General features: G+C 39.3%; 1 protein-coding gene across 1 annotated transcript in view; it reads right to left on the bottom strand.

Moving 5' to 3' along the window:
* Positions 1 to 18,036, bottom strand: part of Grm7 (glutamate metabotropic receptor 7) — an 897,218-nt gene that overhangs the window by 223,342 nt on the left and 655,840 nt on the right. Inside the window, exon 7 of the mRNA XM_052174477.1 lies at positions 14,570 to 14,709. Coding sequence (XP_052030437.1) covers positions 14,570 to 14,709 — 140 coding nt within the window. The remainder of the gene's footprint in view (positions 1 to 14,569; positions 14,710 to 18,036) is intronic.

Genomic DNA, 18,036 nt, shown 5'->3' with positions numbered 1-18,036 from the left:
GCCTTTTCAACAAATGGTGCTGGTTCAATTGGAGGTCAGCATGCAGAAGAATGCAAATTGATCCATTCTTATCTCCATGTACTAAACTTCACTCCAAGTGGATCAAGGACCTCCATGTAAAACCAGATATACTGAAACTAGTAGAAAAGACACTGGGGAAGACCCTTGAGGACATGGGCACAGGGGAAAACTTCCTGAACAGATCACCAATAGCTTATGCTCTAAGATCAAGAATTGACAAATGGGACCTCATAAAATTACAAAGTTCTAACATCTACTTCATCAAGACTCCCAAAGGATAAGCATAGGTTCAAAAACCCCTAACTACATGCCATGTAAACCTTTAGTTTCATAAACGGGTTAGCTCACCTATTTGCTACAGTGTTGGACATCTTACTACTAAATTAGGTTACATATTGTTTTCCTTAAGCACTAGTGTTAAAGGCTGAGACTCAAATGAGACTTTTGTTGGTATCCCATTTTATAATCATCTCCTAATCATTGGCAACCCTTCAGATGTATCTCCTATATTTTAATATAAAATTAATAAGATCATTCTAGAAGTTTTGGCTTTCTAGGGGTAAAGGATTTAGAGGACATATAAATTCCCATTATTACATTTCACAGTTCTGGATTGGCAATAAGTAGGACAAGTTCTTGATAGAATAGCTGAGCTCTCTGAACTCATTCATTTTATTTCCTTTTTTCTATATATACCTTGCCTGAGCCTAAGATGTAAATAGTAATGAAACGTAACAATTTCCCTGCAGATCCCAGAGTATATTAATAAATATGAAGTGATTTGCTTGAATGCCTACCATGCAAACAAGAATTTATGGGGGTTCACGTTTCTGTAATGTACATATTTGTGGAGCCATATTTATAATTATAAATACTATTAATCTTCCAGACACACACAGAAAGAGCCCAAGCATATACCATTGATTTCAAGAAGAGATGCTGACAAACCAAGGAAAAAGCTGTCTTTTTCATTTTCAACATACTTCTATCAGGCACAAAGATGTTTCCAAGCAAAGCTACTGTCTCTGTGAAGGTATCTTTCTCTTATGGACTGCAGTTATTGACCCTCTATAAAAAGTACTATTACCCACTTACAGGGGTTTTAGCTCATTAACTCTATTGATATATTATTGTTGATTTTTCTGGAAACCAATTTCCAGAGACTATAAATATAAAGTGAAACACATGCTCAAACCAAGTTAGTAGACATAAGTCAGCATGTACTTACAGTCTAGTTTGTGTGAATAAAACAGCATGCTTGTGAGAATAATGGGGATCCTGGACAGAATAAGAACCAGCTGGGTAAAAGGTCAGAGGGCATGATCTGGTCCAAGGTAAAAAGAGAACCCAAACCTGTGTAAAGTGAGAAGCTATGATTTTAACCTAGCCAGTTCTTGCTGGTCAGAAATAAGTCATATTATTGCTAGAGGTGACCTTTTAGAGAAGACAAAAAAAAATGTCTAAACATTCCTGCTATATTCAGCTTGGGATTTCTCAGATGTGGTTAGCTGACAAATGCAGAGCTGTTGACACTGGGGTGTGTCTTTTGTACAATTCAGAGCAGACATGCTGGCAAATGGAAGTATTCTATGGCACACTGGTGGTGAGCTAAAAGACATCCTTTCAGAGCATGCCTCTTTGTGAAGTTCAAAGAGCTTACAACTGGACAGAGACATAATTATAGACCAGATACCTGTAGTCCCAAATCTTTCTAACTTCATTTGTCTTCTAAACAGCATGAAAAAGGAGATGGCAAAGCAAGAGATGTATGTGATAGTGTCCCTTCCTTTCCTTATTTAGTCGACCATACGGAAAGCAGAAGTATCCAGTGTCTCCTGTACTTGACCTGATGCCTCAAGAGCAGTTATCCCACTTCACATTCTCAAACAGCCACTAGCACATTTCCAGAGTACAAATCAATGGGAGCAAAACCCCAACCAATTATTTTTCCATTTGCTTCTTTTCTTTCTGCTGTATCATTTAAAGACCAAAAGACTCTCTCTGTGTGACCTGAAGAAGCATACAGCTTTCTTAAAGGAAACTTTGGGACCAAAGTGGTAAATCAAGCCCTTTTTCTTTTGAGACATGTCAACTATGTAGCCATATCTGATAGGGAATTCTCTATGTAGACCATGCTGGCCTCTAATTCAGCACAGATTTGTCTGCTCCTGTCCCTGATCTGCTGAGATTAAAGGTGGACACAACCTGCTTAGCTGTAGATCAAGTTCTTAAATCATCTAATTGACTGATGCTGAATTCCTTCTGCATTTAGGTTGTCATTGAGATGACAACCTAAAATTGTTTATTCCTGCTCATTCATTTAATGTTTAATTAGATATTTCTATATGCTAAGAATTTGGCTAAATGCACTAAGTTACAAGGGACATTCATTAGTTAATACCAGACATTAATCTTTTAAAGAACTACAGATCATGTGCAGAATTATTACTACTTCATAATCATTGTCTCTGCTGCTACATTGGTTGAGGAGTGCTGAATATTTACTATATTTCAAGTATGTTACATGTATTTAATTCAGTGACTCTGTTCAACAGCTATGTCTACAATTCTGATTTAAAGCTACTGACAGTAGAACTGAGACTTGTATCCAACCAGCAGTTCACTTTCTGTTGTTTGGAATGCTCCTCTGAAGGGCAGAGTTCGCTCCAAATTGAAATATTACCTGCAATAGGGGAGAGGAGGCTCAAGAACCTCAGGTGGTAAACATAAGGTCACCAAAACATCACATGTGCAGGAGGATAACATGTGGAAGATTCTGGAAAAATTGAACATTAAGTCCTTAAGTTGGTCTTCCCTAGACTCTCCTTTTGGGTTGTGTAGATATGGCTGTTATGCCTGCCCCAGAAAAGCCTGTTACACAACTCCTCCAAAGGCTGTAGCTTTAACTGCAGGTTAAGAGAAAAGAGTTATTAATGATGACCACCAACAAGCTGAGTTCCCTAAGTCTTCAGTCTGAACAGGAAGAATTCCTAGAATGTATTTTATTTTATTAATGTATGTCTATGTCTGTCTCAGTGCAGTGGCTATGGAGGTCCTGAGAAGGTGATGAAACCTCTGGAGCTGGAGATGTTAATCAAGTGACCTGAGTGCTGGTAACTGAACTTTGGTCTTCTGCAAGACTGTAGAGTCTCTGAACTGCTCAACTGTCTTTCTGTCCTGAAGTACAGTAGTTTTACAGCTCACATATGTTTCTTTCTGCCTATATAGATATAAGTACGTCTATTGCTCTGTTATTCAGTTATATTATAAATGATGGGTGATTAGACTTTTTAATAAGCATATTGCAATTATCAAATAATAGGCTGATTAGTAGACTTTCAGGTGCATAGAAGTATTATTCAATGGTAGTTTTAGAAATCAAATGTTCTTAGGTCTTTAAATGTCTTGGACAGTTGAAATTCTAACTAGAGTGAAAGATTCAGTATTTAACAAAATTAAAATTTTAGGGATTAATTTTTAATTGATGCCATGAAAATTTCTGCTAGATAAAAAGAGATTGATTTTTCTTTTTCTTTTCCACTCAGCATAACAATACCCAGACCAATTTTTCATTTTTCTTTACTGCTGATGATGGACCCCAGGGCCTAAAGCATATACATAAGCATTCTACCATTAAGCTACATGCAGCTCATTAATTTAAAATTTACTTCATTAGCTAATTAATTAATCTAATGCTTGTGTGTGAACTATGTCAAAGAAAATGCATGAGGAGTTTCCTAGGACAACTCTTAGGAGTCGATTCTCTCCTACCATTTTGTGGGGTCCAGTAATTGAACTCACATCATCAGCTCTCCCACCCACCTCACTACTGCCCCCTAGTGACAGCAGGTACCTTTACAAGGTACCCCTTCATTTTTTCTTTTTTCATTTTTTTTTTATTGAGTATCTTCTTCATTTACAATGCCAATGGTAAAACCTTTCCCAATTTCTCCCTCCCAAAAGCCCCCCTCCCCAATGATTCTCTATCCCTCTTCCCTCCCCCTGCCTCCATGTATATGCCCCTCTACCCAACACAGTCCCATCTTCCCCCTCAACTCCCCGCCCCCATCTGTTTCCCTTTGTTGTGGCCTCTATTGAGCCTTTACCTGACCAAATACCACTCCTCCCACTGATGCCCCCAAAGGCATTCCTCTGCCACATTTTTGTCTTGAACCATCAACCCTTGGTTGATGATTCAGTCCCTGGGTGTCTTGGGGTGTCTGGGTGTCCAAAGTCATTGTTTTTCCCATGGGGCTATATACCCCTTCAGCTCCTCCGGACAACCCTCCAGATCCTCTGTTGGGGACCCCAAGCTCAGTCCAAGCTTGGTTGCTAGTTTCTGCTTCTGAATTAGTAAGACTCTGGCAGGGCCCCTCTGGTGACAGCCATGGCATGCTCCTTTTGGTATATGCTTCTCATCATAGTGTTGGGGTTTGCTGACTATTTATAGGATGAATCCCCAGGTAGGGCACTCGCTAGGTGGCCTTTACTTCAGACTCTGCTCCACACATTGCCTCCCTTGTTGCTCCTGTGAGCATTTTGTTCCATTTCTCAGAGGAACCATAGCTCCCTCACTTAAGTCATTCTTCTGGAGCTTCCTGTGCTGGGTGAATTGCAACTTGTTTATTTTGAGCGTTTGAACTAGCATCCACTTATTAGTGAGTCCATACCCTGTGCTTTCTTTTGTGACTGGGATACCTTGCTCAGGATGACACTTTCTAGTTCCATCCATTTGCCTAAGAATTTCATGAATTCATTGTTTTTAATAGCTGAATAGTACTCCATTGTGTATATATACCACAGTTTCTGTATCCATTCTTCTGCTGAGGGACATCTGGGATCTTTCCAGCTTCTGGCTATTATAAATAAGGCAGATATGAACATAGTGGAGCATGTGTCCTTATTACATGTAGAAGCACTTTCTGGGTATATGCCCAGGAGTGATATAGCTGGGTCCACAGGTCTAATTTTCTGAGGAATCACCAAACTGATTTTCAGAGTGGTTTTACAAGCTTGCAATCCCACCAACAATGGAGAAGTGTTCCTCTTTCCCCACATCCTCTCCAGCATCTGTTGTCCCCTGAGTTTTTCAACTTAGCCATTCTGACTGGTGTAAAGTGGAATCTCAGTGTTGTTTTGATTTGCATTTCCCTGATAACTAAGGATGCTGAACATTTCTTTAGGTGCTTTAGAGCCATTTGAGTTTCCTCAGTTGAGAATTCCCTGTTTAGCTCTGTACCCCATTTTTAATAGGGTTATTTAATTCTCTGGAGACCAGCTTCTTGAGTTCTTTGTATACGTTGGATATTAGCTCTCTATCGGATGTAGAGTTAGTAAAGATTTTTCCCAATTTGTTGGTTTGTTCTATTGACTATATCCTTTGCCTTACAGAAGCTTTGCAGTTTTATGAGGTCCCATTTGTTGATTCTTGCTCTTAGAGCATAAGCCATTGGTGTTCTATTCAGAAACTTTTCCCCTGTGCCTATGTGTTCAAGGTTTGTTCCCACTTTCTCCTCTGTAAGCTTCAGAGTGTCTGATTTTATGTGTAAATCTTTGATCCACTTGGACTTGAGCTTTGTACAAGGAGATAAGAATGGCTTGATTTGCATTTTTCTGCATGCAGACCTCTAGTTGATCCAGTACCATTTGTTAAAAATGCTGTCTTTTTTCCCACTGGATTTTTTTTTTTTTAGCTCCTTTGTCAAATATCAAGTGACTGTACATGTGTGGGTTTCTTTCTGGGTCTTCAATTCTATTCCATTGATCTTCCTGCCTGTCTGCATACCAACACCAAACAGTTTTTATCACTATCACTCTGTAGTGGAGCTTTAGGTCAGAGATGGTGATTCCTCCAGAATATCTTTTGTTGTGAAGAATAGTTTTTGCTATCCTGGGTTTTTTGTTATTCCAGATGAATTTGAGAATTGTTCTTTCTAGATCTATGAAGAATTGATTTGGGATTTTGATGGGGATTGCATTGAAGCTATAGATTGCTTTGAGCAAGATGGCCATTTTTACTATATTGATCCTGCCAATCCATGAACATGGGAGATCTTTCCATCTTCTGAGACTTTCTCTGATTTCTTTCTTCAGAGGCTTAAAGTTTATGTCATATAGACCTTTCACTTCCTTTGTCAGGGTCATGCCTAGGTATGATATATTATTTGGGACTATTGTAAAGGGTGTCATTTCCCTAATTTCTTTCTCATTTTGTTTATCCTTTGAGTAGAGGAAGGCTAATGATTTGCTTGAGTTAATTTTATATCCAGCCACTTTGCTGAAGTTGTTTATCAGCTTTAGGAGTTTCTTGGTGGAAGTCTTGGGGTTGCTTAAGTATAGTATCATATCATCTGCAAATAGTGATAGTTTGATTTCTTCCTTTCCAATTTGTATTCCTTTTACCTCTTTTTGCTGCCTGATTGCTCTGGCTAGGACTTCTAGTACTATATTGAATAGATAAGGAGAAAGTGGGCAGCCTTGTCTGGTCCCCGATTTTAGTGGGATTGCCTCAAGTTTCCCTTCTACATTCCAGATGCTGTACCCCTCCCAGTCTCCTCTTGCAGAGTTCATGCCCCTCTCCCCATCCCTTTACCCCTCACCTCTAAGAGGCAGCCCCCTGCTTCCTGTTTTCCCCACCCTGCTACAAGAGCCTCTGCAACATTAGGCATATCCTTTTCCACTGAGGCCAGACTAGGCAGCCCTCTGCTACATATGTGCCAGGTCTTCAAACCACCCTATGTGTGCTCTTTGGTTAGTGGCTCAATCTTTTTGAGCTCTCAAGGATCAAGGTTAGTTGACATTGTTGGCCTTCTTGTGGGGTTACCATCTCCTTGAGGGCCTTCAATCCTTCCCCTAGTTCTTCCACAAGGGTTCCCAACTTCTGACCAATGATTGTCTGTGATACCTGCATCTATCTCAGTGAGATACTAGGTAGAGCCTCACAGAGGGCTGCTATGCTAGGCCTCTGTTTGCAAGAACAACATAGCACCATTAATAGTCCATTAATAGTGTGAGGGTTTGGTGCCTTCCTGTGGGATGCATCTCAAAATGGGCTGGTCACTGGTGGTCCCTTTCTTCAGTCTCTGTTCCATCTTTGTCTCTGCATTTTATTTAGACAGGACCAATTTCGGATCAAGAGTGTGATAGGTGGTTGGTCCCCAAGTCTTCATTGATGGTCGTGTTCTGGCTACCAGTGGTTTCTTCAGGTTCTATATCCCAACTGTTAGGGATTTCTGCTAAGGTCAACTGCATTGACTCCTCAGAGCCTCCCTCATTCTGAGTCTTTGAGACTTAGAGAATCCTTCCATCCCTAACCCCTGCCATTGTAGCTCATTATGGTCTTGCATTCCTAATCATTGACCATTAGTACTGAGGATACAGGTATTTCTCGCACTTTGATTACTGTTTCATTGTTGATTACAATGGTAGTCATGGTTGTAAAGGAACCCTTTTTATTGAAATTCTTCAAATGATAACAGAAGAAAGCAGCTTCCAATGAAGGGCTTGCTAAGGCTCAAACAGAATGACATAGATCTAGCTTCTCGTCCTAAGTTTGACATCTCTTCCCTGGTAAATATACACCATGGACTCACACTCAAGGTCCCTGAACTCCTGGGAGTGCATTTACTTGCTATTCACAGAAATACCATGTTGACTTCTGTCTTAGTTAGGATCCCCATTGCTGTGAACAAATACCACAATCAAGGCAACTCTTATTAGGTCCATATTTAATTGGGGCTGGCTTATAGGTTCAGTCTATTATTATCAAGGTGGAACCATGGCAACATCCAGGCTGGCATGGTGCAGGAGTTCTATATCTCCTGCTGAGAGTTCTACATTTTCATATGAAGGCTGGTAAGAGAAAACTGGTTTCCAGGCAGCTAGGAGAATATTCTTAAAGTCCATGCCCACAGTGAAGCATTTACTAGGGCCACAGCTACTCCAGTAAGGCCGCACTTCTTTATAGTGCCACTCCCTGGCCCAATATATGCAAACAATCACAACTACCCAGACAGTGCAGTAGACATGCAGTGGTTTTTCTTGTCTGAATGTCCTTTATTATCACTATAGCTACACTGTTTAACTTACACTGACTCTGATGCTATCCCTGAATTGGCAAGCCATTTATAAAGAAATTGAGGCTAAAGCAGGAGAAATGGGTGCTAAAAAATAATTCTTTCTTTACTCTCAATAGATTTACATACCAATTAACAAAATCACCATACTTGGCATATTATCACACATAAAATATGACCTCAACCTAGAATCAATTTCTGAAGTTTTGAATATTTAAATATTGTAAGTTCAATAGAAAGAAAGTAATAGAGCTGAAAATCCCAATAATCTGTAGGATCTCCCCTAGTTATTCTGCTGTAAGAAAGAAGAGGGTGCCTTATGATAACTTGAACTATTTATACAAGGCTCAGCAAGATCCCTTTGGCCTCCTCTCTAACTCATCAAATCTTTTTTGGTAATAGCCCATTAAGACTAGCACTAAAGGCACCTAGCACTAAAACTAGCCCACTGCTGGTTAAGAGAGTCTATAGCTCTTCACAAAGACCCCAGCTTGATTCCACAGTATAATTTCTGTCTCCAGTTCCAGGGGAGCTGACCCTCTTTTCTTCCCTCTGTGGTGTACATACTCACACTTGTGTATAAAAAAAAATAATAAAGAATTTCACAAAAGAAAAATAACAAAACTTTAATGTTTTGTTATTTCAATTTCATCTATTTACATGATTAACATTAACATTGGAAATGTCCGAATTTTCTACTAATTCCTGACCAGTTAAAGATGATGCTGTTAAAAAGAAAACTATCTTTAAGAAAGGGAAGAACAGGGGATTCCAGGGTGGGATTGGCAACCCTCCCTACTACTAACAATACAGAATATATATACCTATTACAATGACTGCATTGAAGCAAATGGCAGTCACTTATGTTTCTATAACAAATAGTCCGACATTGCTTTAACCACACTATAGAAAAGGTTTAAGTATACCCATTCCATTTTTTCTTGATATCTATTACAGTTCTGAAACAGTCCTTTATTATTCACTGTCAAGCGTGTTTTATTCCATCTCTTTAAAGGAAAATATATCTGACCCTTTAAGATATCGATAAAGGAAACCATTTTAATAGGTTTTCTTAAACCAACAACTATGTGTCATCGTAAAATATGCTATGTATATTATAAACTACTCATTGCACTCTTGCTCTCAAAACACAGGGATGCAGCCCTGTTTTTTTTTTTTTTCCAACATTCTCACGGGCCATCATTGCCCAAACCAGTCTTTTTCTCTTTCTTTCCCTGCAGTTATTTTATGGACTCTCTTGACAGTGGAATAGAAACACCAGCAATTGAGTCAAGTTTATTCCTATAGGACTTTCCCATAGCCCACTAAACAATTTCTTTGTCCCTAATTCCCTTCTGTGGAATTTTGTAGTTATTCTTGTTTATGCAGAAATACTCCATCTTCATAGCATGCAGTCATCTCTTATTAAGCTACAGGAGAATAAAGTCTCAGAGAGACAATGCTGGTGGGAAGGGCACGTGAGATGCTCTGTAATAGATGGCACACCATTAGGCACCCACATTCAGGAAAACCCATATCCTGAAAAGCTGGGTAGCCTGGTCTGCAGCACTGGGATGTGGAAAACTGAAAACTTCATTGGCTCAGAAACTAATTTGCAATTACTGACCTCAGAGGAAGCACTCCTAAAAATTGCATTTGCTAGAAAAGATGTAGCTGGGGATTGAAAGAGCACCCCTGAGTCTTTGTAAGTGAGAAGTAGAACTGTTACTTCAAATGCTTTGTTTTGTTTCACTGAAAAGAAGAAAGTGAACACATAGCAGTGCTTGCTCAAATTCTACACTAGCAATTTAAAAGAAAAAAAACTGAATCACAATAGTCATTACAAAAAGGATAATAAGGACAAATTATGGTAGGCAGGATGGGATACCTGGACTGTGGCTCTGAACCTCCAGATGTGAAGGGTACTGTTCTGTGAGTGAACTAGAATTCCTCTTTATTTTTATCACCTCCCTCAAATGACTAAAGTCACACTAACAATGAAAAATTTCCACACAGTGGCCTCCTATCCAGACAACATAGCTTAATGGCCATGCCATTTTTTCCTTTTTAAAAAATTTTCTATATTCTTTTTTTACATCCCATATGATTTTCCCTTTCCCAGTTCCCCCCTCCCCATAAGTCCCATAATCCCTCCTCCCTCTGCCCATTCCCCAATCACCGCCCTCCCACTTCTCTGTCCTGGTACTCCCCTACAATGGTGCATCAAGCCTTTTCAGGACCAGCACCCTCTCCTTCCTTCTTCTTGGGAATGATTTGATATGTGAGTTGTGTCTTGGGTATTCAGAGCTTCGGGGCTTATATCCACTTATCAGTGACTGCATTCCATGTGTGTTCTTTTGTGAGTTACCTCACTTAGGATGATATTTTCCAGTTTGAACCATTTGCCTAAGAATTTCATGAATTCATTGTTTTTAATTGCTGAGTAGTATTCCATTGTGTAAATATACCACATTTTCTGTATCCATTTCTCCATTGAGGGACATCTGGATTCTTTCCAGCTTCTGGCTATTATAAATGAGGCTGCTATGAACACAGTAGAGCATGTGTCCTTATTTCATGCCAGGGAATCCTCTGGGTATATTCCCAGGAGTGGTATAGCAGGGTCCACCATAAGTGTCATGGCCAGTTTTCTTAGGAACTGCCAGACTGATTTCATTAGATGGCCATGTCATTTGAATTTACCATCTATCATTCTTATCAAAATGGCCCCATGTGTCCCTTAGTTACCCACTTTTATACTTCTCATGCATCCCAAGAACAAACTGAGACATCCTTGTAAGATTTGGGTGACCAACCCTCTCATTCTAACACACTACCTGTAGTGGCTATTCCTGGTTGTCAACTTGACTATATCTGGAATGAACTACAATCAAGAATTGGAAAGCTCACCCATAGGTGAGTTTAATCTGGAGGCTCAGAAATAAAAGTTTCTGATCTGGATCTTGGCATGGATATCTTGAAGCATAGTGGCTATGAATTCCAGAAGATTAAGACAAGGAGATCTCTGAGGTCATCTGAGATTAAAGGCTAGGTGGCACATGCCTTTAATCTGTGCCACACCCTCTGCTGGAGACCTATATAAGGACATTGGAAAAAGACTCACTTTTCCTTGCCTGCTTGCCTTGTGGGACTGAGTAACTGCTAGATCCTTGGACTTTCATCCACAGCTGCTGCTGACTATTGTTGGGAAGTTGGACTACAGACTGAAAGTCATCGACAAATTCCCTCACTACATAGAGAACTGCCCATACGTTCTGTGACTCTAGAGAACCCTGAATAATACACTACTACCCTTAGTGTCATAAAGTGTAATGAAAAATGCTTATTTAATGCCAGGTCAGAGATCTTCAATCCTTCTCCCAGAACCACACAAAAGTCCCAAGCATATGTTTGGTTCCACTCTCCAGGCATACTGTATAGACTGGTTTAAACTTGGTTCTGTATGGAGAAAATAATGGTATTATTTTCAAGAAGATATTCAAGGCCTGGGGGAGTCCTTCTTTTCCTCATTTCTTTCCAAACATATTTTAAAGCCATTTATAGATTGGAAATGGACACTTTTTATTTGGCTGTACCTCCATATCCTTCCCCATATTTATCTGATTCTTACATATTTAGGAAGCCCCACATATTTAAAAATTCCAAATAATTGTCATTCTTGATTTCACCCCTCCCTCTCTTGGCATCCTTTGTCATCTAAAGATTGCCAAGAGTCATATACCCCTTTAAGGAATACATATGCACCACTCACTTAGCTTCATTTTCATGGTCAGATAGAACTCGTAGGCAGGGATTCTCAAAAGATCATCAGCACTCCCTGGGGACATCTTGGAAAGGGAAACATTTGGTTCTGCATAAGCTTTAGATCTAATGAATCAAACTCAGGGGATGGGCCCCACTTCCTAGATTTTATGAGCCTCCAGATGGTTTTGATGAACAGTGAAGTCTGAGAGTGCTTTGAAAGTGGTTTAGCTCACCCTCCCCTATTCTGTTCTGAGAACAGCAAAAGATTCATATCTGATTTTCATTCCTATTTTCCTCTTTCCAATTTAAATAATTCTGTCCCACAATGAACGGTCTCCTCCCCCCCCTCTCTCTCTCTGTGTGTGTGTGTGTGTGTGTTTGGATTTTGTCCTTAGTCATACTTGGCATGTGCTAACTGGATCCATTACTCTTATACGCCAGATTGTAGGCATTTGGAGAGCAGTCCTTAAAGAGGGAGAGGATCCAAATGCAAGTGAATTCAACAAAGGTCAACATGTGAGTTAGATAACCAACCAGTAACCAGCCAGTGGTGCTTTCATCAATTCCTCTATTCACAACCCTCTTTTTTTATTTTTTAGAAAATGTAAAACACACTCACTCTATAGTTACTTCAATTTAATTCTTATCTCTGTCTCTGCCTGTGAGTTTCCTACATACTTCAGTCTTGACTGTATCATGATCTCACTGTGGTTCTCATGACCCCAAAAGAAGTCTACCTTGAGTGTGTCATTTCCTTCATTCCTCTGGTACCTCCTTGAAATACAGACTCAGGTAGGCTATAGGCATAATTTTCCCCCTTTTGATAGGATACAGAGAGGACTGAATGAGACACTGAGTATGATGATAAACTTTATGTGTCAACATGACTAGACTACTGGACACCCAGATGTTCAGTAAAATATAGTTCTGCAGATACCTGCAAAGCTATTTCTAGATAAATTCAATATCTAAGTTAGAGACTGAATAAAGCAGATGGTCCTGCATATGGACCACCTTAACTCAAGTTTGCAAGTGTTTCAGCCAACCCATTCAAGCACCAAAGTGGACATAATGATGGGATAAGAGTGAATGCTCCTGCCTTTAATTGGGACATTGAAATGATCCTGTACAAGGAAGTAGCTGCTCATTCAATGTCACATTTTATAAAAAAGATGAAGAGATCACACAAAATGCTAGGATGAGGTAATGATTTGTGAAATAGTTTGGCATTGAAATAATTTTTTTTTTTAAAAAAACTTATTACTATCAAATTAGAAAAGAAGAGGTAACAATTCCATTCACAAAGAATCTTTAAAGTTGTTATCAGGTAACTCATTAGGAATTTGAGTCAGATTAAATGAAGGATTTCACAGAATTGAAGACTAGGTTACAAATTCAATGTCAACCCTTCAAGATGGCTCAGCCTATAAAGGCACTTGGCAGTTACTTCACCAACCCTAAATCTGATCGAGGGCAAATATTTAATATATACAAAGAACTCAAGAAGTTAGACCCCAGAGAACCAAATAACCCTATTAAAAAGTGGGGTACGAAGCTAAACAAAGAATTTTCACATGAAGAACTTCGGATGGCTGAGAAGCACCTTAAGAAATGCTCGACATCATTAGTCATTAGGGAAATGCAAATCAAAACAACCCTGAGATTTCACCTCACACCAGTCAGAATGGCTAAGCTTAAAAACTCAGGAGACAGCAGGTGTTGGCAAGGATGTGGAGAAAGAGGAACACTCCACTGCTGGTGGGATTGCAAGATGGTACAACCACTTTGGAAATCAGTCTGGCGGTTCCTCAGAAAACTGGGCATGACACTTCTGGAGGACCCTGCTATACCACTCCTGGGCATATACCCAGAGGATTTCATGGCATGCAATAGGACACATGTTCCACTATGTTCATACCAGCCCTGTTTGTAATAGCCAGAAGCTGGAAAGAACCCAGGTGTCCCTCAACGGAGGAATGGATAAAAAAAAATATGGTATATTTACACAATGGAGTACTCTTCAGCCATCAGAAACAATGAATTTATGAAATTCTTAGTCAAATGGATGGAGCTGGAGAACATCATTCTAAGTGAGGCAACCCAGTCTCAAAAGATCAATCATCGTATGCACTTACTGATAAATAGGCATTAGCCTAGAAATGTAAAATACCCAAGACATAATCCACATATTAAATGATGTCCAAGAGGAACAGAGGAGTGGCCCCTGGTTCTGGAAGGACTCAGTGCAGCAGTATAGGGGAATACCAGAACAGGGTAGTGGGAAGGGGTGGATGAGGGAATAGGGGGAAGGAAGAGGGATTATGGGACTTGCGGGGAGTGGGGAGCCAGAAAAGGGGAAATCATTTGAAATGTAAATAAAAAATAAATCGAATAAATAAAAAAAGACTTGAAGAGAGCTGACTCCTTAAAAATTGTCATTTGACCTACCTGTGCATGTATCTCCCCAACCACCTTAATAAATATATGGTAAAAAATGTAAAACCCAGTGCACACAATTCTGTCATTATCATCATTATTAAAGTATTTTTGGATAGATGGTTGTTAGCTCTTCATAAAGCCTGGATGAAATTGCACACTCAGTTCTATATGTAGAAAAGCACATTAACAGAAAAGACTCATCTAATTGAGACAATTAATACCCAAATGCTTATCATACCAAGGAAGGAAAAAGGTCAATCAGGACTTACATTGAGCTGCAGTTCATCTGTCCACTGCCCAATGAGACGATAACCAGGATTGGTGGTGTTTGTTGTCTGGTATTGGAAGATGTCATAACGGCCTGGAGCATCCCCATTTTTGTTAAACATCACTGGCGTTCCAGCACTACCTGAAGGAAACAATAAAATACCAGAATTAAGCAGAAGTAAGATGTTCTGTAATGTTTTCTTCAGCTCATGGTAGGTTATTTCTACAGAGTGTGCACCATGATTACAGAATCTAGAAAGATGACCTGTCTCTTCCTTTGAATGGCTTTATTTCTGGTCTTTTAGAAGCCTTTCATTCTAAGCCCTTCTCCTCCTAAGTAACAAAGAATCTATTGATTAATTTTAGAGGCAACCTTTTTTAATATCACTATGCTGCTAACTGTGATTGCAATACTCATGATGGCAATAGTTATTTTGGTTTCCACTTAAGATTACATTTAAGTCAATAAAGAATTACATAAAAATAGCAATTTTAAAAATTATACATCATAATAAGTAAGCAAAATAATTCACTTAATGTACATTTCTGCACTGAATGAATTTATAATATTTCTTGTATTTATTATTTCTAATTTATAGAAAGCCGATCTGAAGTGAAACAATTTCTCAAGGAAATAAAGATGTAGAAGACACATGATTAGACAAAGAAACACAAATACTAAGGACAAACCCACAATAAGGATCCAGAGAGACCGGGCAAATGTTTGGGTTAGTGTGGCACCACGCTGAACGATATAACATCATAGCTAGGATAAAGGAACATCCAAAGCATAGCTCTTCCTATGGTTATCAATTGCAAGATTCTATGGCAGAGCCAGATGTCAGAAAGGGGAATCAGAGCTTGTCATGGGAAGAATAATGGTCCCAACACTTCTTTTCTATTGTGGTCTTTATGATATGGCGGAGTTTAAGACAATACATGGAGAGAAATTTTTGTATAAGGAGAGTTGGCCCATTGTCCTTATATCAGTCTACATGAAAGACAAGGGGAGCAAAAGGGTATGTGCGTGAGTGTGTGTGTGTGTGTGTGTGTGTGTGTTATGAAAACAGGAGGAGTAGGTGGAAACATGCATTACAAATGACATGAGGTCCAAAATCTGGGAAATTAAAGAGAAAGGATTTTCATTAAGTCTGGAGAAGGACCCATACTTGCATTCACTATTACTGATAACCAGAGAGGGCTGCGATGCTCTTTCATATTGCAGATCTATAAGGTCTGCTGCAATGGCTAACCTGGTGGTAATGTTGAAACATCTGGGAATAGGGAACCTTAGTTGAGAATTTTCTCAATGGGATTGTCCTGTGAGCATGCTCTGGGGTGTTTTCTTCATGGCTAATTAATGTAGGTAGTACAATCACTACGCAGGTGTGCCTAGGCTGCATAAGAAAAGAAGTTTAATGTGAGCCACAGAGCAGGCCAGTAAGCCATACTCCTAAGTGGTAGCCTCTGCCCTGTTCCTGCTTTTAGATTCCTGTCTTGATCCCTTGCCCTGGAGTCCTTCAGTGATGTTCTGTGGTCTGTAAGCTAAACTAAATATTTTCTTCCTCTAAGCTGCTTTTGGACATGGTCATTATCACAGCAACCGAAAGCCAAAGTAAGGCATGTGTGTACTGTTTAACATATTAGCTTGCACTTATATATGTGGATGGGTGTCAGGTAGGAATCCAAAATACAGTTGGCAGACACAGAACACTTAATTTTCTTATTACGGTTAAGATATTTAAGTTCAGTGAGGAAAAAAAATCACTTGTCAGTGATTCAGATAATTAAACCAAAATCATCTTTAGCAACTGTATTTTTAATCTCTGAGGATAAATTCAAATTATCGGTTGGTCTCTAAGTATCTTTAGGAAGTTAGCAAATTATTTAATTTCAGCCAACTGTCTATCACTAAGGATAACTTTCCATAGGGTTACAGTGTGTACTGAATGCAACAACACAACAATATTTGCACTTCTTCATGTGCAAATATTAGATAACAGTCACCCAAAAAGTAATGCTTTTTAAAATTAGTTTTGCACATGAGTGTGCTTGTGTGCTTATATGCAGCCTTTGTACAGGTGTATGTGGAAACCAGAAGGTGGGGTTGGGTCCCCTGGAGCTGGAGTGACAGGCAGTTGAGAGCTACTCTGTGTGGGTGCTCGAAACTGAACTTGGCCTCCCTGCAAGAGCGGAAAGCACTATTAACTCCTGAACTATCTCCCCAGAAAATTTTTGAATAGTTTTTATTTTGTCAGTGTTTATTTCCCTATATTTCAAGACCAGAAATAACATGTAGCTTCTATTATCCAGATTGAAGCTTTTTTTTTCCAGTGTACTCCTGTTGCCCTCCTGAGATCCATTTAGAAATTTTCTATTTCTAGGATGTTGTTGTATTTCCCATACAACAGTACAAAGCATTAGGCACTAGAAACTTGTGAATACTGCTTTGGTCCCACAAATTTGAGTCAATGTGTTGTGGCTAAGGAAACCATTTCATTCCACTGCTTCTATACATATCAAGACATAATCGCAAGAGACTATAAACCACTTCAATACAACTCTTTTTAAACAAATTCTTTGAGGCTATAATACAACCATAAAATCCCCCCTTCCATTCCCTCCCCTTTCCTTCTCTCTGTTCAGCTCCTCCCGTGCACCCCCAAGTTTCTCTCTCTAAAATTCATAGCCCCATCCCCTTTCACTGCTGTCACATAGCTTTACCAAATAGCAGCAACAAATGACAAATGATGAGACAGAGAATTTTCAACATGGATGTCCTGCTTTTAGCAAATAATTCAGATATATAAGGACAAGAGATGACATTTGATGTTGCATGTCATTAGCGAGAACTGAGAACACTATTACTGTGCAGCAAGACATTGCTATTTAGCTGCCCAGTATTTTCTCTCACACTGGGTGCTCTGATTCCTATTGTGCTTTACTCTGACTATTGCATCTTTTATTCTTTAAGTGGCTGAAGGCTTTTGCACCTTCAGAAGGAGGGAGAGGCAGCATACCCGAGGCCTGGAGCTCAACTAATCTCATGTTCATCAGCTCAATCTTCATCAGAACAGGATACATGGCCTTATCATTCTTCCTTCTCAAAATCATTGTGAGGGAAAATGACTCTTGTCATACCTTTTCTATTCCTATTAAAATCCACATTAAAAATTATAGCAGAGTGCATGGATACTTTATCTAAATGATGATTTCTAATAGTGTATTGTGTAGCTTTGGCCTTCTGGAAGTATTCTTTAATGAAATGGGCTTATTATTTCCAGGATGTTTTTTCTCCCTCTTATACTTCTTTTGACAGTACCTATCCCAGAACTTATTATAAAGGAAAATAGGACTCTTTTTAATGGACTCTGAGAACAGAAAGCAATAAAGCAAAAAGTTCTGAGAAGAGAAAGGAAGATATCAAAAAGGAGGTATTACCAGAAGAGATTCTACCAGGTGTCAGGAC

This window comes from Apodemus sylvaticus, chromosome 2 (assembly GCF_947179515.1).
Source record: "Apodemus sylvaticus chromosome 2, mApoSyl1.1, whole genome shotgun sequence".
NCBI classification, from domain to species: Eukaryota; Metazoa; Chordata; class Mammalia; order Rodentia; family Muridae; genus Apodemus; species Apodemus sylvaticus.
The sequence above is the reverse complement of the archived record's forward strand: the minus strand, read 5'-3'. Positions and strand labels throughout refer to the sequence as shown.